This window comes from Phyllobates terribilis, unplaced genomic scaffold (assembly GCF_046119375.1).
Source record: "Phyllobates terribilis strain yellow unplaced genomic scaffold, ASM4611937v1 Scaffold_9__5_contigs__length_417890890, whole genome shotgun sequence".
In the NCBI taxonomy this organism is placed as follows: domain Eukaryota; kingdom Metazoa; phylum Chordata; class Amphibia; order Anura; family Dendrobatidae; genus Phyllobates; species Phyllobates terribilis.
The window spans coordinates 399,945,072-399,972,234 of record NW_027362769.1 but is presented as its reverse complement, the minus strand read 5'-3'; the positions used below and the strand labels follow the sequence as shown (position 1 = coordinate 399,972,234).

The 27,163-nt window shown below is 46.9% G+C and overlaps 2 protein-coding genes across 9 annotated transcripts in view; one reads left to right on the top strand and one right to left on the bottom strand.

Annotated features, from left to right (window-relative positions):
• LOC141162618 (RING finger protein 112-like) overlaps positions 1-13,870 on the top strand; it is a 32,401-nt gene extending 18,531 nt beyond the window's left edge. The window contains exons 2-14 of one of the 2 annotated variants that reach the window (XM_073648891.1): positions 3,944-4,022; positions 4,302-4,584; positions 5,643-5,837; positions 6,085-6,222; positions 6,411-6,515; positions 6,901-6,951; positions 7,137-7,193; positions 7,669-7,755; positions 8,082-8,205; positions 8,435-8,565; positions 12,142-12,195; positions 12,471-12,545; positions 12,714-13,870. In XM_073648891.1, coding sequence (XP_073504992.1) covers positions 4,000-4,022; positions 4,302-4,584; positions 5,643-5,837; positions 6,085-6,222; positions 6,411-6,515; positions 6,901-6,951; positions 7,137-7,193; positions 7,669-7,755; positions 8,082-8,205; positions 8,435-8,565; positions 12,142-12,195; positions 12,471-12,545; positions 12,714-13,217 — 1,827 coding nt within the window. In that variant the 5' untranslated portion in view covers positions 3,944-3,999 and the 3' untranslated portion in view covers positions 13,218-13,870. Of the gene's footprint in view, positions 1-3,939; positions 4,023-4,301; positions 4,585-5,642; positions 5,838-6,084; positions 6,223-6,410; positions 6,516-6,900; positions 6,952-7,136; positions 7,194-7,668; positions 7,756-8,081; positions 8,206-8,434; positions 8,566-12,141; positions 12,196-12,470; positions 12,546-12,713 lie in introns of both variants that reach the window. The other variant, XM_073648893.1, reaches the window with a different exon arrangement.
• LOC141162622 (serine protease 27-like) overlaps positions 1-27,163 on the bottom strand; it is a 104,539-nt gene that overhangs the window by 63,995 nt on the left and 13,381 nt on the right. For 3 of the 7 annotated variants that reach the window (XM_073648902.1, XM_073648905.1, XM_073648903.1), the window contains exon 1: positions 25,357-25,570. The gene's annotated coding sequence lies outside the window, so the exon portion shown is untranslated. The other 4 variants (XM_073648898.1, XM_073648900.1, XM_073648897.1 and 1 more) reach the window with 4 other exon arrangements.

Below are 27,163 nucleotides of genomic sequence, written 5' to 3'. Positions count from 1 at the left end.
ACTGTGCTGTATATAGAGCTACAGATACTCACTGTGCCTGTATATAGGGCTACAGATACTCACTGTGCTGTATATAGGGCTACAGATACTCACTGTGCTGTATATAGAGCTACAGATACTCACTGTGCTGTATATAGAGCTACAGATACTCACTGTGCTGTATATAGGACTACAGATACTCACTGTGCTGTATATAGAGCTACAGATACTCACTGTGCTGTATATAGAGCTACAGATACTCACTGTGCTGTATATAGGACTACAGATACTCACTGTGCTGTATATAGAGCTACAGATACTCACTGTGCTGTATATAGGACTACAGATACTCACTGTGCCTGTATATAGGACTACAGATACTCACTGTGCTGTATATAGGACTACAGATACTCACTGTGCCTGTATATAGAGCTACAGATACTCACTGTGCCTGTATATAGGGCTACAGATACTCACTGTGCTGTATATAGGGCTACAGATACTCACTGTGCCTGTATATAGGGCTACAGATACTCACTGTGCTGTATATAGAGCTACAGATACTCACTGTGCTGTATATAGAGCTACAGATACTCACTGTGCTGTATATAGAGCTACAGATACTCACTGTGCTGTATATAGGGCTACAGATACTCACTGTGCTGTATATAGAGCTACAGATACTCACTGTGCTGTATATAGGGCTACAGATACTCACTGTGCCTGTATATAGAGCTACAGATACTCACTGTGCTGTATATAGAGCTACAGATACTCACTGTGCTGTATATAGAGCTACAGATACTCACTGTGCTGTATATAGGGCTACAGATACTCACTGTGCTGTATATAGAGCTACAGATACTCACTGTGCTGTATATAGGGCTACAGATACTCACTGTGCTGTATATAGGGCTACAGATACTCACTGTGCTGTATATAGAGCTACAGATACTCACTGTGCTGTATATAGGGCTACAGATACTCACTGTGCCTGTATATAGAGCTACAGATACTCACTGTGCTGTATATAGAGCTACAGATACTCACTGTGCTGTATATAGAGCTACAGATACTCACTGTGCTGTATATAGAGCTACAGATACTCACTGTGCCTGTATATAGGGCTACAGATACTCACTGTGCTGTATATAGGGCTACAGATACTCACTGTGCTGTATATAGGGCTACAGATACTCACTGTGCTGTATATAGGGCTACAGATACTCACTGTGCCTGTATATAGGGCTACAGATACTCACTGTGCTGTATATAGAGCTACAGATACTCACTGTGCTGTATATAGAGCTACAGATACTCACTGTGCTGTATATAGAGCTACAGATACTCACTGTGCTGTATATAGAGCTACAGATACTCACTGTGCTGTATATAGAGCTACAGATACTCACTGTGCTGTATATAGAGCTACAGATACTCACTGTGCTGTATATAGGTCTACAGATACTCACTGTGCTGTATATAGGGCTACAGATACTCACTGTGCTGTATATAAGTCTACAGATACTCACTGTGCCTGTATATAGGGCTACAGATACTCACTGTGCTGTATATAGGGCTACAGATACTCACTGTGCTGTATATAGGGCTACAGATACTCACTGTGCTGTATATAGAGCTACAGATACTCACTGTGCTGTATATAGAGCTACAGATACTCACTGTGCTGTATATAGAGCTACAGATACTCACTGTGCCTGTATATAGAGCTACAGATACTCACTGTGCTGTATATAGGACTACAGATACTCACTGTGCTGTATATAGAGCTACAGATACTCACTGTGCTGTATATAGAGCTACAGATACTCACTGTGCTGTATATAGGTCTACAGATACTCACTGTGCTGTATATAGGTCTACAGATACTCACTGTGCTGTATATAGGGCTACAGATACTCACTGTGCCTGTATATAGGGCTACAGATACTCACTGTGCTGTATATAGGGCTACAGATACTCACTGTGCTGTATATAGAGCTACAGATACTCACTGTGCTGTATATAGAGCTACAGATACTCACTGTGCTGTATATGGAGCTACAGATACTCACTGTGCTGTATATAGAGCTACAGATACTCACTGTGCCTGTATATAGGGCTACAGATACTCACTGTGCTGTATATAGAGCTACAGATACTCACTGTGCCTGTATATAGAGCTACAGATACTCACTGTGCTGTATATAGGGCTACAGATACTCACTGTGCTGTATATAGGGCTACAGATACTCACTGTGCTGTATATAGGGCTACAGATACTCACTGTGCTGTATATAGGGCTACAGATACTCACTGTGCTGTATATAGGGCTACAGATACTCACTGTGCTGTATATAGGGCTACAGATACTCACTGTGCTGTATATAGGGCTACAGATACTCACTGTGCTGTATATAGGGCTACAGATACTCACTGTGCTGTATATAGGGCTACGGATACTCACTGTGCTGTATATAGGGCTACGGATACTCACTGTGCTGTATATAGGGCTACGGATACTCACTGTGCCTGTATATAGGACTATAGATACTCACTGTGCTGTATATAGAGCTACAGATACTCACTGTGCTGTATATAGGGCTACAGATACTCACTGTGCTGTTTAGTGATATGGTGTGTACCACACTCAACATGGACCAGAGGAAGCAAAGGAAAGAGTTGTCTCAGGAGACTAGAAAGAAAATTATAGACAAGCATGTTAAAGGTAAAGGTTATAAGACCATCTCCAAGCAGCTTGATGTTCCTGTGACTACAGTTGCACATATTATTCAGAAATTTAAGATCCATGGGACTGTAGCCAACCTCCCTGGACGTGGCTGCAGGAGGAAAATTGATGACAAATCAAAGAGATGGATAATACAAATGGTAACAAAGAGCCCAGGATAACTTCTAAAGAGATTAAAGTTGAACTTCAAGCTCAAGGAACATCAGTGTCAGATCACACCCATCTGTCGTTGTTTGATCCAAAGTGGACTTCATGGGAGACGACCAAGGAGAACATCATTGTTGAAAAAAAATCATAAAAAAGCCAGGCTGGAATCTGCCAAACTACATGTTGACACGACACAAAGCTTCTGGGAGAATGTCCTATGGAAATGGAAGTATTTGGCAAGGCACATCAGCTCTATGTTCACAGACGGAAAAATGAAGCATATCAAGAAAAGAACACTGTCCCTACTGTGAAACATGGTGGAGGCTCTGTTATGTTCTGGTGCTGCTTTGCTGCATCTGGTACAGGGTGTCTTGAATCTGTGCAGGGTACAATGAAATCTCAAGACTATCAAGGGATTCTAGAGAGAAATGTGCTGCCCAGTGTCAGAAAGCTTGGTCTCAGTCGCAGGTCATGGGTCTTCCAACAGGATAATGACCCAAAACACACAGCTAAAAACACCCAAGAATGGCTAAGAGGAAAACATTGCACTATTCTGAAGGGGCTTCTATGAGCCCTGACCGAAATCCTATTGAGCATCTTGTGTCCGGGCCGATTTCATGAGGTTAATTATTTTAAAAATTCGGTGGAAGCAGAAAAGCAATGTCTGACCGTCATTTGTTCATTTTCATAGATTTTTAATTTTATTATTACTTTTGTCAGATTCCAGTTATTTCTGTGACCTTTGTGGGTTTTTCTTTCGTTAAACGGGGGGTGCCAATAATTTTGACCACGTGTGTATAATGGGGTTTTTTTTTGGGGAGTGTACAGTGCATGGATATAACGGAGATACGGTGGTATGTGGATATAATATAGATATTGGGAGTGTTTGGATACATTATTGGGGTGATGGGGTGTATACACCCAGCAGATATATCGCGGTCAGGGCCCGTGGCTGTTGATCTTCCTGCACTTCCCCTTTTTTCTGCGCGGTGTCAGTAGCTCAGGGGTTAACTCCGCAGGGTGTTTCCATGTCTCATCTGTTTGCTTTTTCTCCTCCTGCCTAGTCAGTCATCGACCTCTGTCCCGCGGGCTCCATAGATATCGGGGCGCCCTGCACTCACCCCATGGGAAGCAGCCGCTCTAAGCCGTAAGTCCTTCCTTTTCATATAGCGTTTATAGTCTTTTAGGATCATTTTATTCCAGGCGCGGGTCATGTGATCCATTATCAGCCGCTCATATTAACGTCCATGTTTGTCCTTTTCCCCCTGCGTTATCTGATCTATGCTCCGTCACAGGTGGTTTTGCTATGTTACTTTTTTTTCGACTGCTTTGCTTGTACTTTACTCCCTGTCTGCACTTCATTTATCATGGTGAGACTTCTAACCTTCCTTTTTCTTTCCCCCCTTGGATGTCTCATGTGAATTAGGGCGGCCATGCCAAATGAAGGGACTGCACATTTCTCCAAGCTAAAAGATGATATCACATGCTCCATTTGTCTCCACGAGCTCAGTGACCCAGTATCTATCACCTGCGGGCACACTTTTTGTAAACCCTGCATCTCTTCTTACTGGTCCACCCCACAACCCTTTGGGTATCGCTGTCCGGAATGCAGGAAAGTCTGTCCGAGAGAGCAGCTCATACCTGCCTACCGCCTGCAGCAACTGGTGTCAAAGGTTCAGCTGGTCGTCAAAGAACAACAGTCCAAACTGGTAGGTGACAGTAAGAAAGTTGAACAGTCTGTAGCAGTAATGCCTTTCTATACCTTAATGCCGAAAGCTGAGTAACAATGGTTATAAATGATACAAAGTCCACACATTGCTGAGATGTACAGCACAGCACATACTGTTGTTAACTTATACCACATCTTAGATATACTGTTATGTGGTTTATTAAAAAACTTCAGGGACCGCCATGGGTATTTCAACCGTGCCACTATTCAGACAATGGATGGGTTATAATACCTGAGGAATCATACCAATGACTTAGCTAGCTGTCAAAGAACAGCAGTCCAAACTGGTAGGTGACAGTAAGAAAGTTGCACAGTCTGTAGCAGTAGTGCCCTTCTATACTTTAATGCTGAACGCTGAGTAACAATGGTTATAAATGATACAAAGTCCACACATTGCTGAGATGTACAGCACAGCACATACTGGTGTTAACTTATACCACATCTTAGATATACTGTTATGTGGTTTATTAAAAAACTTCAGGGACCGCCATGGGTATTTCAACCGTGCCACTATTCAGACAATGGATGGGTTATAATACCTGAGGAATCATACCAATGACTTAGCTAGCTGTCAAAAAATAACAGTCCAAACTAGTAGGTAAAAGTGAGTTTTTAGAGCCTTTAAAATGCTAATAGTTTTAATACCAAATACAGAGGAACACTTGTTTACCTGGTGCAAAGTCCACACATTCATAAAGGTGTATGGTACAGACCATTACCATGGCACCAAGCCTTTGTTATATCATGTGGGTCGTTAGAGAAGAGTAGGGAACGCCATGGGTACTTGGGCCATGCCAGTCTTCAGTCAATACACCAGTGATGATACCAGTCAAGAAGAAAGTAATCTGTGCCTCTTATGTTTTAGATGGATTCCACATAGAAACTCATTTGAAATGGGGGATAGGAAGCTTGTGAGTCATCACAGATGACAGACCTTTAGGCATTTCTGTCTTAATAACCATCCGCTTTGTAGATATGAGACACAATGATCTGTTTTACTCCACAAATATTGAATATGGCTAAATAATGTCCTCTTAGGCTCCTCCACGTGCCGTCCAGTTGGTCTATACCGATCCAAACAACAAAATGGGGCTGGATGAATCTGTTCTTGATGGATGCTTTTTGGACAGTGCCATCTCAGGTTACCCCCTGTGCCTCATCTGCGTGATCGGAGAGAAGAGAAGAGGAAAGTCCAGCCTGCTGAACTATATTCTGAGAGCTCTTCACAGGCTGGTGAGGAGCCATAACCTGTAGGATAAAGCGCAACATCCAATGTCACAGAGGACTAAATGGGTTCACATTTAGTCGAGAGTTAGAGGGGCCTCATGCTTTTATCTGCTCCAACCCAAAGTTACCATTGTAATGTTTTGGGGAGGGGGGACATGCATTTAAAGATCAGTTCTTGATGGGGACCCATCCTTGGTATTGAGAAAATTTATTTTATAATGATTTTATAAATTTTTATTTTTTTCTCCTGTAGGAGAAGGGGCAGCCAATCAGTCTGGGGGAACAGGACGAGCCCCTCCATGGTTTTGAGTGGAAATCCGGGACAGACAGTCTCACCAAGGGGATATGGTTGTGGAATAGACCCTTTATCCTGGAGAGGAATGGAGAAAAGGTAAAGGACACAATGTAGGTCTCTCGTCTGGTCAGTCCTTGTGCTCTTTATCGTAAAGATTATCGCTTCAATCTCTGTAAATAATGGATGAACGTCAGATCTGATTGTAGCTACTCCATTGTATGTCCCTTACGGAAGCACTATGATAACCAATGGTCCTTGGTTACCCTTCTTTCTCCTCTGTACAGATGGCCGTGTTTGTCCTGGACACAGAGGGTTCACTAGACATCGAAAGTGATAGGGAGACCTGTGTGAAGCTCTCCGCCCTGTCCATGCTCCTCAGCTCCTACCTGGTATGTGACGTCTTCGAGGAGCCTTGACTATAAATGTCTTTACTCACTCAAGCCTTGAGATTTGGGGGGATCAAATATACTTGTATGGACACAATATAAATGCTTGTTTGGCCCACTAATCACTTGTAATCAAACCGCATAAAAGGTAAATGAGTGGCTGCACTATGCAGCTTGTGTAGACCCCCTAGTTATTGATGTAGCCCACCGCCCTTGTCCGATTGCTATATCTGTGCGAATCATTCTATCTCCACTATGGGGGGTTGACGTCATTTCTTGCAACGCCTAAGGCCGCTGATGGACGTCTTGGTGCTGGACGGTGGAAGGTGACGGGACGTCCATCGTCTTCTTGGACATATTCTGATGTAACGTTTGTTTGTGTCCTCAGATCTTCAACCTTAATGCGAACTTGAAAACAACAGAGCTGGATTATCTGGAGGTACGGAAGTGGAGAACACCTCTCGAAACATCTGTGGTGTTACTCTCCGTAGTGTCAGACCTTGAATGTATCATGAACCATTGTTACATTGTGCCGCTACAATATATCAGTAGAATGAAGATGTTTTGGCCCATGTAACCTTGAGTTTCATGTCCGGACTGATCGAGATGTGTTTGTCTTTTCAGATGTATCTCCACGTCTCGGAGCTCACGGGGGAATCCTTCTGTCTACAATATCTACAGGTGACCTCCTCTCTGTGTCGCTCTCACCTTTGTTACCAATCCTCTAAGGAACATTTTGCAGGACCTGTTGAGTGTAGTTTTTGATAGGGTTCATTCCTGGTATCTTGATGACATCATTGGTCTGATATCATCAATGTCTACAGCTTCTTCCCAGCCTGTTTCCCAAAATCATGACCACAACTTTTTGTCACATTATTGTAACCATCATCTCGGGTTGAGTTTGTGGCATCTCCCGTGTCCTCTCTGGATGATGTGTAGATGAAGGACCACAGATAAGGTCAGCCATTGTGAGGTTGGGTACTTGTCCTCTCCACCAGGGCCCCAATAGCAAGCAATGGAAAACCAGTCACCATGCTTTAATATTCGGAGCAGAGCGGATACTTTCTGGGCCCCGTTTGGTGTCCTCATCATCCTTAGACCTCCTGCAACTCCCCATGGTTCCATCTCACCATCTTTGATGTCTTCTATATTTCAGCACCTGAATATTCTTGTTCGTGATTGGCATAACCCCGACAATTGCGGTCGAGAAGCGGCGATGTCCTACATGGAACACGAGACGGAGGTATGACTGAGTTCTTGTAGTAATCTCGGACTGTATGGCTGCGGCCACAATTTGTGCCGACTTGCAGATTAGCACAAGTTACAAAAGGTCTTTTCTTGTTAATGGTCGTTAAATGTTGAAAAAGAGATGTTTTGCTGCTGCCATTTACAAACTGGTGAAAAAACATCCAAATGCAGATTGGCACAAACTGTGGTCACACTCGTGGTGCTAAGAGTCTCCAACACTTGACTGCGAGAATAAAGTCTTGGGAGGGTACCGGCGATCCCGGCCGGGAGATGTGCGAACCTGACACTGGAGATGGAAAGTTGCACTTTGTGTTTTTGTAGAAGCTGCGGAAGAGCGCGACATACCGCCGCGTGCTGGAGACTCTGCGCAGTCCGTCCGCGAGCGGTTTCCTCCTACCTCACCCGGGAAAAACATTCCTGAGATCCAGTGAAGGGCGGCTATCAGGTAAGACGCGATTTAGCGTGACTGTCCTCTGCAGACCAATCACACCGAGCGATGAGGGACACCATCAATGGGATTCTTGCTCCACCTGATTAATGTACTGTTATATGGCCGCCATCCAATATTACGTTTCCCCTCCATACGGCGCACACAGCTCGCCCCCAATGACCTGCAAGCGAGGAGGTCCAGACTATCTTTACTCCAGTGTAATGATCATTGCATCTCTTCACAGACATGGACGACGATTTCAGAAGCCACCTGACCACATACATCTCCAACCTCGTGGAAGAGGTTTGGCTCCACCGTAAAACCGATGTCCGTGGAGAGAGGATCACGTGCGGCCAGCTGGGGCGAATGCTGAAGGTATTTAAAATATTCTGCTGTTGAACATAGCGGGTCGTTATAAGGTGTTTTCTGCTGCTACGATTGAAACATCGCACTATGGACCTGTCGCTATAGAGTCTCCTCGCACATTGTTTCTTGTAAATTGATAGTAGCACCCATTACCTGCAAGAAATGGAGGTCCTAGTGGGGTCAAACATCCCTCTTATTGTCAACTAATAATGGCGTTGTGGGAGGAACCCTGACTTTTCAGTAACCCATCCATTTAAGAGGAGCATTAAATGGCGCAAGTGCTACATGGGGTCGTGATGTGGCGTCCATACGCTTTTATCTGCAATACGTGTAGTTTGGAGTGAGGATTAATGCGGAGGCCGGTAGAACATCTTTCCTAGACTTTGTGATTGGTGATAGAGCTGGGAATAGGATGAGGCCACAATGGCGCCGGCCCGGAGGCAGCGATATTGGCAGGAACCGGAGGGTGAGTGCATAAGAATGGATGCAAAAAGAAGAAGACTATGAGCTGCAGTGTCAGAACTAAAGATGAAGAAGAGGCGTTAATGCAGCGAGCAGACGGTGTAGACCGGAGAAGACACGGCGAGAATCACCGTGTACAACAGGCTAAAAAACTGGAGAAGAAAGGATAGTATTCTGGGCTACCGGCACCCTGGGCAAGGCTTGTGTGGCACCCACTGCTCAGTGATAATGCCCCGAGTGCCCATCTTTGACATTATTAACGCCCCTGAGTGTCACATTTTTGCCACCTCTCCTCCCGCACCCTTATAAAAAAACTCTATTCTAATCCAAGTAACAGAGTCCTCTTCCCTCCTGCACACAGTGGGTTATCACTGGCATCAAATTACAGAATTAAGAAGAGAAGAAAATGCACATTATTTATGCTGTGTCCAATTTATTAAAATATAAGATCATTGAACCTGGACAGTAAAAACCGGAGACAGAAAAAAAATGAAAACACAAATTACAATTTTTCGGTCGCTGCGTCTTCCCCCCCCCCCCCCAAAAAAAATTGAGAGAACAACAATCGTACGTGCTCCAAAATGCGATGAATGGTAAAATGTAGACGTTACTGTTTCAAAAAACGGCGACAAAAAATAAATTATTTTTTTTATTTAGAAGAAAGATTTGAAAATTAACAAAAGAATAAAAGAGGATTTTAACTCTACAGCGCCACCTACTGGAAGCGGCAATCCTACAAGTCACTATCGACCCTTTAACGAGTCGTGCAATATGACTTAGGATAAAAGCCAAATCTGAATCTCTATTTGCAGACACGGTGTTTCGGGCTGTTGCCCCTCGTCAGTGCAAAGTATGAGAACTGATTTGGCTGCATGAGAGGCTCTGGACTGAGGTCTAAGGGGGGACGTTTCTTCTTATGGAGAGTGACACACCGGCTCTAGCATGTCAAGGTAAGGAGGCTTATTCGCCGTGCAATGCTCCTCTGGGAAATTTAATATGTAAATTGCCTCTTCAGAGAAAAAGAGGACTTGATCTCTATAGCGCCACCTACTGGAAGCCAGACATGCCAGAACCGGTATGTCACTCTCCACAAGGAGAAACATTACCCCTTAGATCAAAAGAATAAATGAACTATACAAGTTTGGAGTCACCGTGATCATACTGACCGAGAATCCTGCGATCACAATGAAAGCCGTGGAAACAAAACCCAAGAAACAGACGAAAAATTGGGGTTTTTCTTCTTTTTTTTTTTCTCCATTGCACTAAACTTGAATTTTTTTTTTTTATCCTGGACCAGAACCATTCCAGCCATGTCTGTGTCTGCTGGTACTCCGGTGAAATTGTTATATCCACCATCTCAGCCACTATCCACATATAATATAATTATATATATATATATTATATTATATACAGTATGTATGTACAGTTGTGCTCAAAAGTTTACATACCCCGGCAGAATGTTTCCTTTCTTGTTTCAGAGAATATGAATGATAACAAAAAAACTTTTTCTCCCCTCATGGTTATTGGTTGGGTGAAGCCATTTATTGTCAAACTACTGTGTTTTCTCTTTTAAATCTTAATGACAACCAAAAACATCCAATGATCAAAAGTTCACAGACCCCAAGTTCTTAATACCGTGTATTGCCCCCTCTAACATCAATGACAGCTTGAAGTCTTTTGTGGTAGTTGTGGATGAGCTTCTTTATTTCCTCAGATGGTAAAGCTGCCCATTCTTCTTGGCAAAAAGCCTCCAGTTCCTGTAAATTCCTGGGCTGTCTAGCATGAAATGCGCGCTTGAGATCTCCCCAGAGTGGCTCAATGATATTGAGGTCAGGAGACTGAGATGGCCACTCCAGAACCTTCACTTTGTTCTGCTGTAGCCAATGACAGGTCGACTTGGCCTTGTGTTTTGGATCGTTGTCATGTTGGAACATCCAAGTACGTCCCATGCGCAGCTTCCGGGCTGATGAGTGCAAATTTGCCTCCAGTATTTGCTGATAACGTGCTGCATTCATCTTTCCTTCAGCTTTTACCAAGTTTCCTGTGCCATTGTAGCTAACACATCCCCAAAACATCAGCGATCCACCGCCGTGCTTTACTGTAGGAATGGTGTTCCTTTCATCATAGGCCTTGTTGATCTCTCTCCAAATGTAACGTTTATGGTTGTGGCCAAAAAGTTCAATTTTGGTCTCATCACTCCAAATTACCTTGTTCCAGAAGTTTTGAGGCTTGTGTCTGTGCTGTTTGGCATATTGTAGGCGAGATACTTTGTGGCATTTTTGCAGTAATGACTTTCTTCTGGCAACTCGACCATGCAGCCCATTTTTCTTCAAGTGCCTCCTTATTGTGCATCTTGAAACAGCCACACCGCTAGTTTTCAGAGAGTCCTGAATTTCAGCTGAAGTTATTTGTGGGTTTTTCTTTGCATCCCGAACAATTTTCCTGGCAGTTGTGGCTGAAATTTTTGTTGGTCTACCTGACCGTGGTTTGGTTTTTACAGAGCCCCTGATTTTCCATTTGTTAATCACAGTTTGAACGCTGCTGACTGGCATTATCAATTCCTTGGATATTTTTTTGTATCCCTTTCCTGTGTTATACAGTTCAACTACCTTTTCCCGTAGATCCGTTGACAATTCTTTTGCTTTCCCCATGAGTCACAATCCAGAAACATCAGTGACTGGATGAAAGATGCAAGAGTCTGTCTGGATCCCAGAAACTCACTCAGCTTTTATGCACACCCACTGATTACAAGCAAACAGGTCACAGGTGAGGATGTTACCTTTAGTAGTCATTCAAACCCATTTGTGTCAAATTCTGTGCATGTTATCAGGCCAAAATCATCAGGGTATGTGAACTTTCGATCAGGGTCATTTGGATGTTTTTGGTTGTCATTAAGATTGAAAAAAAGAAAACACAGTAGTTTGACAATAAATGGCTTCACCCAACCGATAACCATGAGCGGAGAAAAAGTTTTTTTTGTTATCATTCATATTCTCTGAAACAAGACGAAGAAAGGAAAAATTCTGCCGGGGTATGTAAACTTTTGAGCGCAACTGTATATGTATATATGTATGTGTGTGTGTGTCTTTTTTTGTTAACCCTCCTCTGTTGTTTGTTTTCCAGGATTTCGTCAGCACTTTGCAGCAAGAAAACTTCAGCTTTGCTTCCCCTATGGAGGTAATGGTGTCATGTCCTATATTGTCCAATAGAGACAGCGTGTTACAATCCACAATCAAGGTGACCCCCTAATCTCCATGGTTGGTGGTCATCTGGGTGCCAGCTCTCCCCGGGCTTTACTGCAAGTCAGTCAAATACAGGAAATACATTTTTCTGAAACATTCCAAGAGTATTATCCTCAGTTATGAGTTCTCGCCCCGCTATCGTTAATACAGGATGTGATGAGTGACCTCGTCTTCGGTTGCCCACATTAACTCCTCGTACTTTTCCTCCAGATGTTCTATGCCCTTGAGAACCACAAAAACTTGAAGATCACTGTTAAAATATTCCAGGATTTTGTTGCAACTAAGGTAAGAACCTCGTCCCTGTGGGTGTATTCTGTTTTCCGGTGCTAAGGAGCATGGCGGCATGTTTTCTAGATCGGCGCCAACCTTGTCCATCTGTCTGTACTTCGTCACATCTGTGGTCATAGACCATGAAATGTCAGTTATCTTTTTGTCTTTTCGTGTCCTCCTCAGGCTCCCCGATCGTCTTCTCCTCTCAAGGTGTTGAAGGTTAGGCCCTCCAATATGAGGGAGGTGGTCAGCGAGGAGGCCGTGCGGCTCCTTCTGGAGTACGAGCAGAATCTGAAGGGCAGCAATGACGCAGCGAGGATAAATCTCATTTACGAGATGAAGGCTCTACTGGACCAAGAAGTGGAGAAATTCTGTGCCGAATACTCCAAGCGCTTCACAAAGTGCGCAGTGGGGATCGGGTGTGCGGTGGGTGGGGGGATTCTCACCTTGGCGGGAGGCATCGTGGGAGCAGCCGTGGCTGGAACAGTCCTGGCAACCGAGGCTGTCATAATCGGCGGGGCGGTCGGAGGGTCCGTCGGAGGGGCTATCGGGACAGGAGTTGGAGGAGGTGTGGGGGGGATTATTGGGCATATAGAGAAGAAGAAGGATCAGACTCCCGATGACCAAGGTAATACCAATGGGTCAACAACTGAAGACACCCAAAAGCTGGTGCCCAAGGCGGAGTGAAGAGTGACCACCATCATCAGACCCCAAAAAGTGGCAAGATTGTAGAGTGATGTCTTAATAATTCTAGCTTTTTTGGACAGTTGTGGCCCATTCATGTTCTTTTCCTTGGGGACCAAAGTAAAGCTTTCGATAACACTGGATAAGATGTGCTGGATGCGTCTTCTCTAGGTGGCGCTAAACAGAAAAGACCTTCATAGAGCAGTAACAGGACGCCCATCAAAGACTCATTAACTGGAGAAGTGATGAGCAGGGTCAGGGTCGGCGGAGAGACCACTCAGATGTTTCCATGTCTTCCATTCACATTATTGATGATCCAGCACTGCTGCCACTTCTCCCTCCAAGATGAGCTTCTTCTCAGAGTTCCCAGAGGTCCAGCACATGTCCAGAATTGACGGTCCTGGTACCGAGTAATACCAGATATCGAGTCTGTGACTCCGCAGAGATTGTTGTTAATTTATATAATTTACAATATAACAAAATATTAATAGATAAATCTGTAAAAATCTATTGTTTATAAGTTGTTTACAATTTTGTATCAAGTTAAATGTTATAAACAAAAATATCAATGTGGGACAAGTTTTCTTAAAATAGAAATATTGTTTATTTTGTGTGCTAATTAAATTATATAATAAAACTTTATCCATTTTCTGAAACAGAGCATTAAATCCTGCATCTTATTCACACATTTTAGTTACACATTGGCTTATGTATCACTGTGTGGCTCCTGTATACAGAGACACCTGATAAGATCCTGTCTGCAGCCACCACTAGGGGGAGCTCCCTGTATACAGAGACACCTGATAAGATCCTGTCTGCAGCCACCACTAGGGGGAGCTCCCTGTATACAGAGACAAGGGCAGAGAGGAGCACTGAGGAGATGGCACAAGGGCAGAGAGGAGCACTGAGGAGATGGTACAAGGGCAGAGAGGAGCACTGAGGAGATGGTACAAGGGCAGAGAGGAGCACTGAGGAGATGGTACAAGGGCAGAGAGGAGCACTGAGGCAATGGCAAAAGGGCAGAGAGGAGCACTGAGGAGATGGCACAAGGGCAGAGAGGAGCACTGAGGAGATGGTACAAGGGCAGAGAGGAACACTGAGGAGATGGCACAAGGGCAGAGAGGAGCACTGAGGAGATGGCTTGTGGCTAGAGAGGAGCACTGAGGAGATGGTACAAGGGCAGAGAGGAGCACTGAGGAGATGGCTTGTGGCTAGAGAGGAGCACTGAGGAGATGGTACAAGGGCAGAGAGGAGCACTAAGGAGATGGCACAAGGGCAGAGAGGAACACTGAGGAGATGGCACAAGGGCAGAGAGGAGCACTGAGGCAATGGCAAAAGGGCAGAGAGGAGCACTGAGGAGATGGCTTGTGGCTAGAGAGGAGCACTGAGGAGATGGCACAAGGGCAGAGAGCACTGAGGAGATGGCACAAGGGCAGAGAGGAGCACTGAAGAGATGGTACAAGGGCAGAGAGGAGCACTGAGGAGATGGTACAAGGTCAGAGAGGAGCACTGAGGAGATGGCACAAGGGCAGAGAGGAGCACTGAGGAGATGGCACAAGGGCAGAGAGGAGCACTGAGGAGATGGTACAAGGGCAGAGAGGAGCACTGAGGAGATGGTACAAGGTCAGAGAGGAGCACTGAGGAGATGGCACAAGGGCAGAGAGGAGCACTGAGGAGATGGCACAAGGGCAGAGAGGAGCACTGAGGAGATGGCACAAGGGCAGAGAGGAACACTGAAGAGATGGCTTGTGGCTAGAGAGGAGCACTGAGGAGATGGCACAAGGGCAGAGAGCACTGAGGAGATGGTACAAGGGCAGAGAGGAGCACTGAGGAGATGGCTTGTGGCTAGAGAGGAGCACTGAGGAGATGGCACAAGGGCAGAGAGGAGCACTGAGGAGATGGTACAAGGGCAGAGAGGAGCACTGAGGAGATGGCTTGTGGCTAGAGAGGAGCACTGAGGAGATGGTACAAGGGCAGAGAGGAGCACTGAAGAGATGGTACAAGGGCAGAGAGGAGCACTGATGAGATGGTATAAGGTCAGAGAGGAGCACTGAGGAGATGGCACAAGGGCAGAGAGGAGCACTGAGGAGATGGCACAAGGGCAGAGAGGAGCACTGAGGAGATGGCACAAGGGCAGAGAGGAGCACTGAGGAGATGGTACAAGGGCAGAGAGGAACACTGAGGAGATGGCACAAGGGCAGAGAGGAGCACTGAGGAGATGGCACAAGGGCAGAGAGCACTGAGGAGATGGTACAAGGGCAGAGAGGAGCACTGAGGAGATGGCTTGTGGCTAGAGAGGAGCACTGAGGAGATGGCACAAGGGCAGAGAGGAGCACTGAGGAGATGGTACAAGGGCAGAGAGGAACACTGAGGCAATGGCAAAAGGGCAGAGAGGAGCACTGAAGAGATGGCTTGTGGCTAGAGAGGAGCACTGAGGAGATGGCACAAGGGCAGAGAGGAACGCTGAGGAGATGGCACAAGGTCAGAGAGGAGCACTGTGGAGATGGCACAAGGGCAGAGAGGAGCACTGAGGAGATGGTACAAGGGCAGAGAGGAGCACTGAGGAGATGGTACAAAGGCAGAGAGGAGCACTGAGGCAATGGCAAAAGGGCAGAGAGGAGCACTGAGGAGATGGCACAAGGGCAGAGAGGAGCACTGAGGAGATCGTACAAGGTCAGAGAGGAGCACTGAAGAGATGGTACAAGGGCAAAGAGGAGCACTGAGGAGATAGCTTGTGGCTAGAGAGGAGCACTGAGGAGATGGCACAAGGGCAGAGAGGAACGCTGAGCAGATGGCACAAGGGCAGAGAGGAGCGCTGAGGAGATGGTACAAGGGCAAAGAGGAGCACTGAGGAGATGGTACAAGGGCAGAGTGGAGCACTGAGGAGATGGCACAAGGGCAGAGAGGAGCACTGAGGAGATGGCACAAGGGCAGAGGAGCGCTGAGGAGATGGTACAAGGGCAGATAGGAACACTGAGGAGATGGCACAAGGGCAGAGAGGAGCGCTGAGGAGATGGCACAAGGGCAGAAAGGAGCACTGAGGAGATGGCACAAGGGCAGAGAGGAGCACTGAGGAGATGGCACAAGGGCAGAGAGGAGCACTGAGGAGATGGCACAAGGGCAGAGAGGAGCGCTGAGGAGATGGTACAAGGGCAGAGAGGAGCACTGAGGAGATGGTACAAGGGCAGAGAGGAGCACTGAAGAGATGGCACAAGGGCAGAGAGGAGCACTGAAGAGATGGCACAAGGGCAGAGAGGAGCACTGAGGAGATGGCTTGTGGCTAGAGAGGAGCACTGAGGAGATGGTACAAGGGCAGCGAGGAGCACTGAGGAGATGGTACAAGGTCAGAGAGGAGCACTGAGGAGATGGCTTGTGGCTAGAGAGGAGCACTGAGGAGATGGTTTGTGGCTAGAGAGGAGCACTGAGGAGATGGCACAAGGGCAGAGAGGAGCACTGAGGAGATGGCACAAGAGCAGAGAGGAGCACTGAGGAGATGGTAAAAGGATAGAGAGGAGCACTGAGGAGATGGTACAAGGGCAGAGAGGAGCACTGAAGAGATGGCACAAGGGCAGAGAGGAGCACTGAGGAGATGGCACAAGGGCAGAGAGGAGCACTGAGGAGATGGCTTGTGGCTAGAGGAGCACTGAGGAGATGGCACAAGGGCAGAGAGGAGCACTTAGGAGATGGCTTGTGGCTAGAGAGGAGCACTGAGGAGTTGGCTTGTGGCTAGAGAGGAGCACTGAGGAGATGGCACAAGGGCAGAGAGGAGCACTGAGGAGATGGCTTGCGGCTAGAGAGGAGCACTGAGGAGATGGCACAAGGGCAGAGAGGAGCACTGAGGAGATGGCACAAGGGCAGAGAGGAGCACGGAGGAGATGGTACAAGGTCAGAGAGGAGCACTGAGGAGATGGCACAAGGGCAGAGAGGAGCACTGAGGAGATGGCACAAGGGCAGAGAGGAGCACTGAGGAGATGGTACAAGGTCAGAGAGGAGCACTGAGGAGATGGCTTGTGGCTAGAGAGGAGCACTGAGGAGATGGCTTGTGGCTAGAGAGGAGCACTGAGGAGATGGTACAAGGGCAGAGAGGAGCACTGAGGAGATGGCACAAGGGCAGAGAGGAGCACTGAGGAGATGGCTTGTGGCTAGAGAGGAGCACTGAGGAGTTGGCTTGTGGCTAGAGAGGAGCACTGAGGAGATGGCACAAGGGCAGAGAGGAGCACTGAGGAGATGGCTTGCGGCTAGAGAGGAGCACTGAGGAGATGGCACAAGGGCAGAGAGGAGCACTGAGGAGATGGCACAAGGGCAGAGAGGAGCACGGAGGAGATGGTACAAGGTCAGAGAGGAGCACTGAGGAGATGGCACAAGGGCAGAGAGGAGCACTGAGGAGATGGCACAAGGGCAGAGAGGAGCACTGAGGAGATGGTACAAGGTCAGAGAGGAGCACTGAGGAGATGGCTTGTGGCTAGAGAGGAGCACTGAGGAGATGGCTTGTGGCTAGAGAGGAGCACTGAGGAGATGGCACAAGGGCAGAGAGGAGAACTGAGGAGATGGCACAAGGGCAGAGAGGAGCACTGAGGAGATGGCACAAGAGCAGAGAGGAGCACTGAGGAGATGGTACAAGGGCAGAGAGGAGCACTGAGGAGATGGCACAAGGGCAGAGAGGAACGCCGAGTACATGGCTTGAGGGCAAGGAGAAGCACCAAGGATATGGCCTGAGGCTAGAGAGGAGTACTAAAAACATGGTCGGATAGCATCGAGGAGACAGCCTGAGGGCAAACAGGAGAGCCGAGGAGACAGCCTGAGGAGATGGCACAAGGGCAGAGAGGAGCACTGAGGAGATGGTCCAAGTTCAGAGAGGAGCACTGAAGAGATGGCACAAGGGCAGAGAGGTTCACTGAGGAGATGGCTTGTGGCTAGAGAGGAGCACTGAGGAGATGGTACAAGGGCAGAGAGGAGCACTGAGGAGATGGTACAAGGGCAGAGAGGAGCACTGAGGAGATGGTACAAGAGTAGAGAGAAGCACTGAGGAGATGGCACAAGGGCAGAGAGTAGCACTGAGGAGATGGTACAAGGGTAGAGAGGAGCACTGAGGAGATGGTACAAGGGCAGAGAGGAGCAGTAAGGAGATGGCACAAGAGCAGAGAGGAGCACTGAGGAGATGGCACAAGAGCAGAGAGGAGCAGTAAGGAGATGGCACAAGAGCAGAGAGGAGCACTGAGGAGATGGCACAAGGGCAGAGAGGAGCACTAAGGAGATGGCACAAGGGTAGAGAGGAGCACTGAGGAGATGGCACAAGGGTAGAGAGGAGCACTGAGGAGATGGCACAAGGGTAGAGAGGAGCACTAAGGAGATGGCACAAGAGCAGAGAGGAGCACTGAGGAGATGGCACAAGAGCAGAGAGGAGCACTGAGGAGATGGCACAAGAGCAGAGAGGAGCACTGAGGAGATGGCACAAGGGCAGAGAGGAGCACTGAGGCAATGGCAAAAGGGCAGAGAGGAGCACTGAAGAGATGGCACAAGGGCAGAGAGGAACGCCGAGTACATGGCCTGAGGGCAAGGAGAAGCACCAAGGATATGGCCTGAGGCTAGAGAGGAGTACTAAAAAGATTGTCGGATAGCATCGAGGAGACAGCCTGAGGGCAGACAGGAGAGCCGAGGAGACAGCCTGAGGGCAAGCAGGAGCACTGAGAAGGTTACCAGAGAGCATGGAGGAGTGCCGAGGAGGCGGCCCGAGGGCAGAAGGGAGCTTCGAGGAGATGGGCCGTGGGCAGAGAGGAGCACTGAGGAGATGGTACAAGGGCACACAGGAATGTCTAAGAGACGACATTTTCTTTTCTGTGGCATGGGTAGAATGAAATGGTTATTGAGTGTGGCTGGTGGAAGTGGTTTAGGTCGTGACCCCAAGTTTTGCAGCATTGCACAACACATGCCATATTGTTTGCCTCTTTTTTGTCTTCTAAAGTTGGGAGATATGTATAAAACATCCCATCATACATATTTGAATAACTAAAGACCAGGTACATAATAATCCATAATACCATCGTAGGGAATATACTGTACCTCCATGTATATGTGAAATGCACCATTACTGGCATCTTCCATTGCACATGTCTAGAACACAGTGATGAACACCGTTTGAGCATGCTCAGTAGCTTCCAGGTACCAAATTCGCCATGTTGGATGTGGGCATACCACAACTGCACCACTTGCATTACATATTAATAGCCGTACATAGAACTATGTGGTGCGCATCGCCCTCTAGTGATCACTCAACAATATTGCGGTTTTACCAATAGGGGGTCTTACAGGATACTCTGGGGACATGCCTTCTTTCTGTTCTGCATAATTACCCTGTTTGCCTGACCAAACAGTCTTTGTGAAGACTATAAAAATGATCAGCCCCTCAGGGGAGGTGAACCTGCGATTATGCGATCACTTATATTATATACAGCAATACTTAAGTATCACTGTTGTATATGGTAAAAATCATGGCCGTCTTTGGAGCCAAGCCGCAGGCCTACTCCATACAATCCGCTTCTGACATGTATGGCGGATGTCAGGAAGGGGTTAAATTCTGCTGCTCCTCAGGGGCGAGGCCTGGCGTACAGAGGAAGAGAGGCAACAAATCGGGGGAGACGTACGCCTCAGCCACTAATACATGAGGCTGTATCTGCCTCATTAAAGGAAGATGAATGCCATATAGGCTTCCCAGGAACTGATGGGAAGCTGGGTCCTTAGGAAAGCTGTTACTGGAAAAGCTTGCCGGCCATCTCTCTCAGGAACAGATATACCTAACCATGGCTGAAGAACCTAATAACCAGGGACGTAACTATCGCAGTCGGGCCCATGCAAGAAGGAGGCCCACCAACGTCAGCACCTTTTTCATCTGAATGTGCATCCGAGGGGGGATATTATACTAGGAAGGGGAACAGGATGGGGGACATTACACCAGGAAGGGGCCTAGGATGCGGAACATTATTACAAGATGGGGACCAGGACAGGGGACATTAGTACACAAAAGAGCAAGAACGGGGCACATTATTACAGGATGCTGGACCTTATTACAGGAAGGTGCCTGGATGGGGACATTATTACAGGAAGGTGCCTTGATGGGGACATTATTACAGGAAGGTGTCTGCATGGAGACATTATTACAGAAAGGTGCCTGCATGGGGACATTATTACAGGAAGGTGTCTGGATGGGGACTTTATTACAGGAAGGTGCCTGGATGGGGACATTATTACAGGAAGGTGTCTGGATGGGGACATTATTACAGGAGGGTGCCTGGATGGGGCCATCATTACAGGAAGGTGTCTAGATGGGGACATTATTACAGGAAGGTGCCTGGATGGGGACATTATTACAAGAAGGTGCCTGGATGGGGACTTTATTACAGGAAGGTGTCTGGATGGGGACTTTATTACAGGAAGGTGCCTGGATGGGGACTTTATTACAGGAAGGTGTCTGGATGGGTACATTATTACAGGAAGGTGCCTGGATGGGGAGATTATTACAGAAAGGTGTCTGGATGGTGACATCATTACCGGAAGGTGCCTGGATGGGGACATTATTACAGGAAGGTGCCTGGATGGGGACATTATTACAGGAAGGTGCTTGGATGCGGACATTATTACAGGAAGGTGCCTGGATGTGGACATTATTACAGGAAGGTGCCTGGATGGGGACAGTATTACAGGAAGGTGTATGGATGGGGACATTATTACAGGAAGGTGCCTGGATGGGGACATTATTACAGGAAGGTATCTGGATGGGGACATTATTACAGAAAGGTGCCTGGATGAGGACATTATTACAGGAAGGTATCTGGATGGGGACATTATTACAGGAAGGTGCTTGGATGGGGACATTATTACAGGAAGGTGTCTGGATGGGGACATAATTACAGGAAGGTGCCTGGATGGGGACATTATTACAGAAAGGTGCCTGGATGGGGACATTATTACAGGAAGGTACCTGGATGGGGATATTATTACAGGAAGGTGTCTAGATGGGGACATTATTACAGAAAGGTGCCTGGATGGGGACATTATTACAGGAAGGTGTCTGGATGGGGACATTATTACAGGAAGGTGTCTGGATGGGGACATTATTACAGAAAGGTGCCTGGATGGGGACATCATTACAGGAAGGTGTCTGGATGGGGACATTATTACAGGAAGGTGCCTGGATGGGGACATTATTACAGGAAGGTGTCTGGATGGGGACATTATTACAGAAATGTGCCTGCATGGGGACATTATTACAGGAAGGTGTCTGGATGGGGACTTTATTACAGGAAGGTGCCTGGATGGGGACATTATTATAGGAAGGTGTCTGGATGGGGACATTATTACAGGAGGGTGCCTGGATGGGGACATCATTACAGGAAGGTGTCTAGATGGGGACATTATTACAGGAAGGTGCCTAGATGGGGACATTATTAGAAGAAGGTGCCTGGATGGGGACTTTATTACAGGAAGGTGTCTGGATGGGTACATTATTACAGAAAGGTGTCTGGATGGGGACATTGTTACTGGAAGGTGCCTGGATGGGGACATTATTTCAGGAAGGTGCCTGGATGGGGACATTATTACAGGAAGGTGCCTGGATGGGGACATTATTACAGGAAGGTGTATGTATGGGGACATTATTACAGAAAGGTGCCTGGATGGGGACATCATTACAGGAAGGTGCCTGGATGAGGACTTTATTACAGGAAGGTGCCTGGATGTGGACATTATTACAGGAAGGTGCCTGGATGGGGACAGTATTACAGGAAGGTGTATGGATGGGGACATTATTACAGGAAGGTGCCTGGATGGGGACATTATTACAGGAAGGTATCTGGATGGGGACATAATTACAGGAAGGTGCCTGGATGAGGACATTATTACAGGAAGATATCTGGATGGGGACATTATTACAGGAAGGTGCTTGGATGGGGACATTATTACAGGAAGGTGTCTGGATGGGGACATAATTACAGGAAGGTGCCTGGATGGGGACATTATTACAGAAAGGTGCCTGGATGGGGACATTATTACAGGAAGGTACCTGGATGGGGATATTATTACAGGAAGGTGTCTAGATGGGGACATTATTACAGGAAGGTGCCTGGATGGGGACATTATTACAGAAAGGTGTCTGGATGGGGACATCATTACAGAAAGGTGCCTGGATGGGGACATCATTACAGGAAGGTGTCTGGATGGGGACATAATTACAGGAAGGTGCCTGGATGTGGACATTATTACAGCAAGGTGTCTGGATGGGGACATTATTACAGGAAGGTGTCTGGATGGGGACATTATTACAGGAAGGTGTATGTATGGGTACATTATTACAGAAAGGTGTCTGGATGGGGACATTATTACCGGAAGGTGCCTGGATGGGGACATTATTACAGGAAGGTGCCTGGATGGGGACATTATTACAGGAAGGTGCCTGGATGGGGACATTATTACAGGAAGGTGTATGTATGGGGACATTATTACAGGAAGGTGCCTGGATGGGGACATCATTACAGGAAGGTGCCTGGATGCGGACTTTATTACAGGAAGGTGCCTGGATGTGGACATTATTACAGGAAGGTGCCTGGATGGGGACAGTATTACAGGAAGGAGTATGGATGGGGACATTATTACAGGAAGGTGCCTGGATGGGGACATTATTACAGGAAGGTATCTGGATGGGGACATAATTACAGGAAGGTGCCTGGATGAGGACATTATTACATGAAGATATCTGGATGGGGACATTATTACAGGAAGGTGCTTGGATGGGGACATTATTACAGGAAGGTGTCTGGATGGGGACATAATTACAGGAAGGTGCCTGGATGGGGACATTATTACAGAAAGGTGCCTGGATGGGGACATTATTACAGGAAGGTACCTGGATGGGGATATTATTACAGGAAGGTGTCTAGATGGGGACATTATTACAGGAAGGTGCCTGGATGGGGACATTATTACAGGAAGGTGTCTGGATGGGGACATCATTACAGAAAGGTGCCTGGATGGGGACATCATTACAGGAAGGTGTCTGGATGGGGACATAATTACAGGAAGGTGCCTGGATGGGGACATTATTGCAGCAAGGTGTCTGGATGGGAACATTATTACAGGAAGGTGTCTGGATGGGGACATTATTACAGGAAGGTGTATGTATGGGGACATTATTACAGGAAGGTGCCTGGATGGGGACATCATTACAGGAAGGTGCCTGGATGCGAACTTTATTACAGGAAGGTGCCTGGATGTGGACATTATTACAGGAAGGTGCCTGGATGGGAACAGTATTACAGGAAGGTGTATGGATGGGGACTTTATTACAGGAAGGTGCCTGGATGGGGACATTATTACAGGAAGGTATCTGGATGGGGACATAATTACAGGAAGGTGCCTGGATGAGGACATTATTACAGGAAGATATCTGGATGGGGACATTATTATAGGAAGGTGCTTGGATGGGGACATTATTACAGTAAGGTGTCTGGATGGGTACATTATTACAGGAAGGTGCCTGGATGGGGACATTATTACAGAAAGGTGCCTGGATGGGGACATTATTACAGGAAGGTATCTGGATGGGGACATTATTACAGGAAGGTGCCTGGATGAGGACATTATTACAGGAAGGTATCTGGATGGGGACATTATTACAGGAAGGTGCCTGGATGGGGACATTATTACAGGAAGGTGTCTGGATGGGGACATAATTACAGGAAGGTGCCTGGATGGGGAAATTATTACAGCAAGGTGTCTGGATGGGGACATTATTACAGGAAGGTGCCTGGATGAGGACATTATTACAGGAAGGTATCTGGATGGGGACATTATTACAGGAAGGTGCCTGGATGGGGACATTATTACAGATAAGGTGCCTGGATGGGGACATTATTAGAGAAAGGTGCCTGGATGGGGACATTATTACAGGAAGGTGCCTGGATGGGGACATTATTACAGAAAGGTGCCTGGATGGGGACATTATTACAGATAAGGTGCCTGGATGGGGACATTATTAGAGAAAGGTGCCTGGATGGGGACATTATTACAGGAAGGTGCCTGGATGGGGACATTATAACAGAAAGGTGTCTGGATGTGGACATTATTACCGGAAGGTGCCTGGATGGGGACATTATTACAGGAAGGTGCCTGAATGGGGACATTATTACTGGAAGGTGTATGTATGGGGACATTATTACAGGAAGGTGCCTGGATGGGGACGTTATTACAGGAAGGTGCCTGGATGCGGACATTATTACAGGAAGGTGCCTGGATGTGAACATTATCACAGGAAGGTGCCTGGATGGGGACAGTATTACAGGAAGGTGTATGGATGGGGACATTATTACAGGAAGGTGCCTGGATGGGGACATTATTACAGGAAGGTATCTGGATGGGGACATTATTACAGGAAGGCGCTTGGATGAGGACATTATTACAGGAAGGTATCTGGATGGGGACATTATTACAGGAAGGTGCCTGGATGGGGACATTATTACAGGAAGGTGCCTGAATGAGGACATTATTACAGGAGGGTATCTGGAAGGGGACATTATTACAGGAAGGTGCCTGGATGGGGACATTATTACAGATAAGGTGCCTGGATGGGGACATTATTAGAGAAAGGTGCCTGGATGGGGACATTATTACAGGAAGGTGTCTGGATGGGGACATTATTGCAGGAAGGTGTCTGGATGGGGACATTATTACAGAAAGGTGCCTGGAGGGGACATTACTACAGGAAGGTGTCTGGATGGGGACATTATTACAGGAAGGTGTCTGGATGGGGACATTATTACAGAAAGGTGTCTGGATGGGGACATTATTGCAGGAAGGTGTCTGGATGGGGACATTATTACAGAAAGGTGCCTGGAGGGGACATTACTACAGGAAGGTGTCTGGATGGGGACTTTATTAACACGTATGTTTTTATAGGATCTCTGACCAACCAACATGGAGGTGGATCCAAATTTTTCATGGGGGCACATGAGACACTAGTTGAGCCACTGCTAATAACATAAGAAGAGGCATCCAAAGGGGCAGTTCTCCGGCCTCTGGTAATTTTAGTGATCAGCTGGTGATGATTGGTGGTTGTCATGATCCTGATCTTCTTGATGTTCATGTAAAGTCTTACCTTCTTACTTTCTTCTTTGGGTAGTTTTTTCATTCTGTCTTACCAGGGTTGTATCATCTGTCGATCTCAGATTGCTGATGGTTCTTCAGACTATTTTGACCCGAATAATACTGGAATCATCTACGTCCAGCTTCCTCATGACACGTCTGCAAAAAAAGTTGAAAAGAAAATGAAACATCCTTGTCCTGTGCCGTTTTTTTATATTGAACCATCTTGTTTTTCCCTACCTGGCTCATTCTGCAGCTTCTTGATGGTCTGCGAGTGACCTGATAACCTAATCATGTGCGTCAGCAACTCCTACCTCACTCCGAGCTTCCCAAAGCTTATCATGCTCAACACAGTCAAAAGCCCTGGTGTAGCCAATGAAGTCCATGTAGAGCTTCTTTTGGGGCTCCCTCGTCTTTTCTATAAAGGAAGGTGCCTGGATGGGGACATTATTACAGGAAGGTATCTGGATGGGGACATTATTACAGAAAGGTGCCTGGATGAGGACATTATTACAGAAAGGTATCTGGATGGGGACATTATTACAGGAAGGTGCTTGGATGGGAACATTATTACAGGAAGGTGTCTGGATGGGGACTTAATTACAGGAAGGTGCCTGGATGGGGACATTATTACAGAAAGGTGCCTGGATGGGGACATTATTACAGGAAGGTACCTGGATGGGGATATTATTACAGGAAGGTGTCTAGATGGGGAAATTATTACAGGAAGGTGCCTGGATGGGGACATTATTACAGGAAGGTGTCTGGATGGGGACATTATTACAGGAAGGTGTCTGGATGGGGACATTATTACAGAAAGGTGCCTGGATGGGGACATCATTACAGGAAGGTGTCTGGATGGGGACATTATTACAGGAAGGTGTCTGGATGGAGACATTATTACAGAAAGGTGCCTGCATGGGGACATTATTACAGGAAGGTGTCTGGATGGGGACTTTATTACAGGAAGGTACCTGGATGGGGAAATTATTATAGGAAGGTGTCTGGATGGGGACATTATTACAGGAGGGTGCCTGGATGGGGACATCATTACAGGAAGGTGTCTAGATGGGGACATTATTACAGGAAGGTGCCTAGATGGGGACATTATTAGAAGAAGGTGCCTGGATGGGGACTTTATTACAGGAAGGTGTCTGGATGGGTACATTATTACAGGAAGGTGCCTGGATGGGGACATTATTACAGAAAGGTGTCTGGATGGGGACATTATTACCGGAAGGTGCCTGGATGGGGACATTATTACAGGAAGGTGCCTGGATGGGGACATTATTACAGGAAGGTGCCTGGATGGGGACATTATTACAGGAAGGTGTATGTATGGGGACATTATTACAGGAAGGTGCCTGGATGGGGACATTATTACAGGAAGGTGCCTGGATGCGGACTTTATTACAGGAAGGTGCCTGGATGTGAACATTATTACAGGAAGTTTCCTGGATGGGGACAGTATTACAGGAAGGTGTATGGATGGGGACATTATTACAGGAAGGTGCCTGGATGGGGACATTAATACAGGAAGGTATCTGGATGGGGACATTATTGCAGGAAGGTGCCTGGATGAGGACATTATTACAGGATGATATCTGGATGGGGACATTATTACAGTAAGGTGCTTGGATGGGGACATTATTACAGGAAGGTGTCTGGATGGGGACATAATTACAGGAAGGTGCCTGGATGGGGACATTATTACAGAAAGGTGCCTGGATGGGGACATTATTACAGGAAGGTACCTGGATGGGGATATTATTACAGGAAGGTGACTAGATGGGGACATTATTACAGGAAGGTGCCTGGAT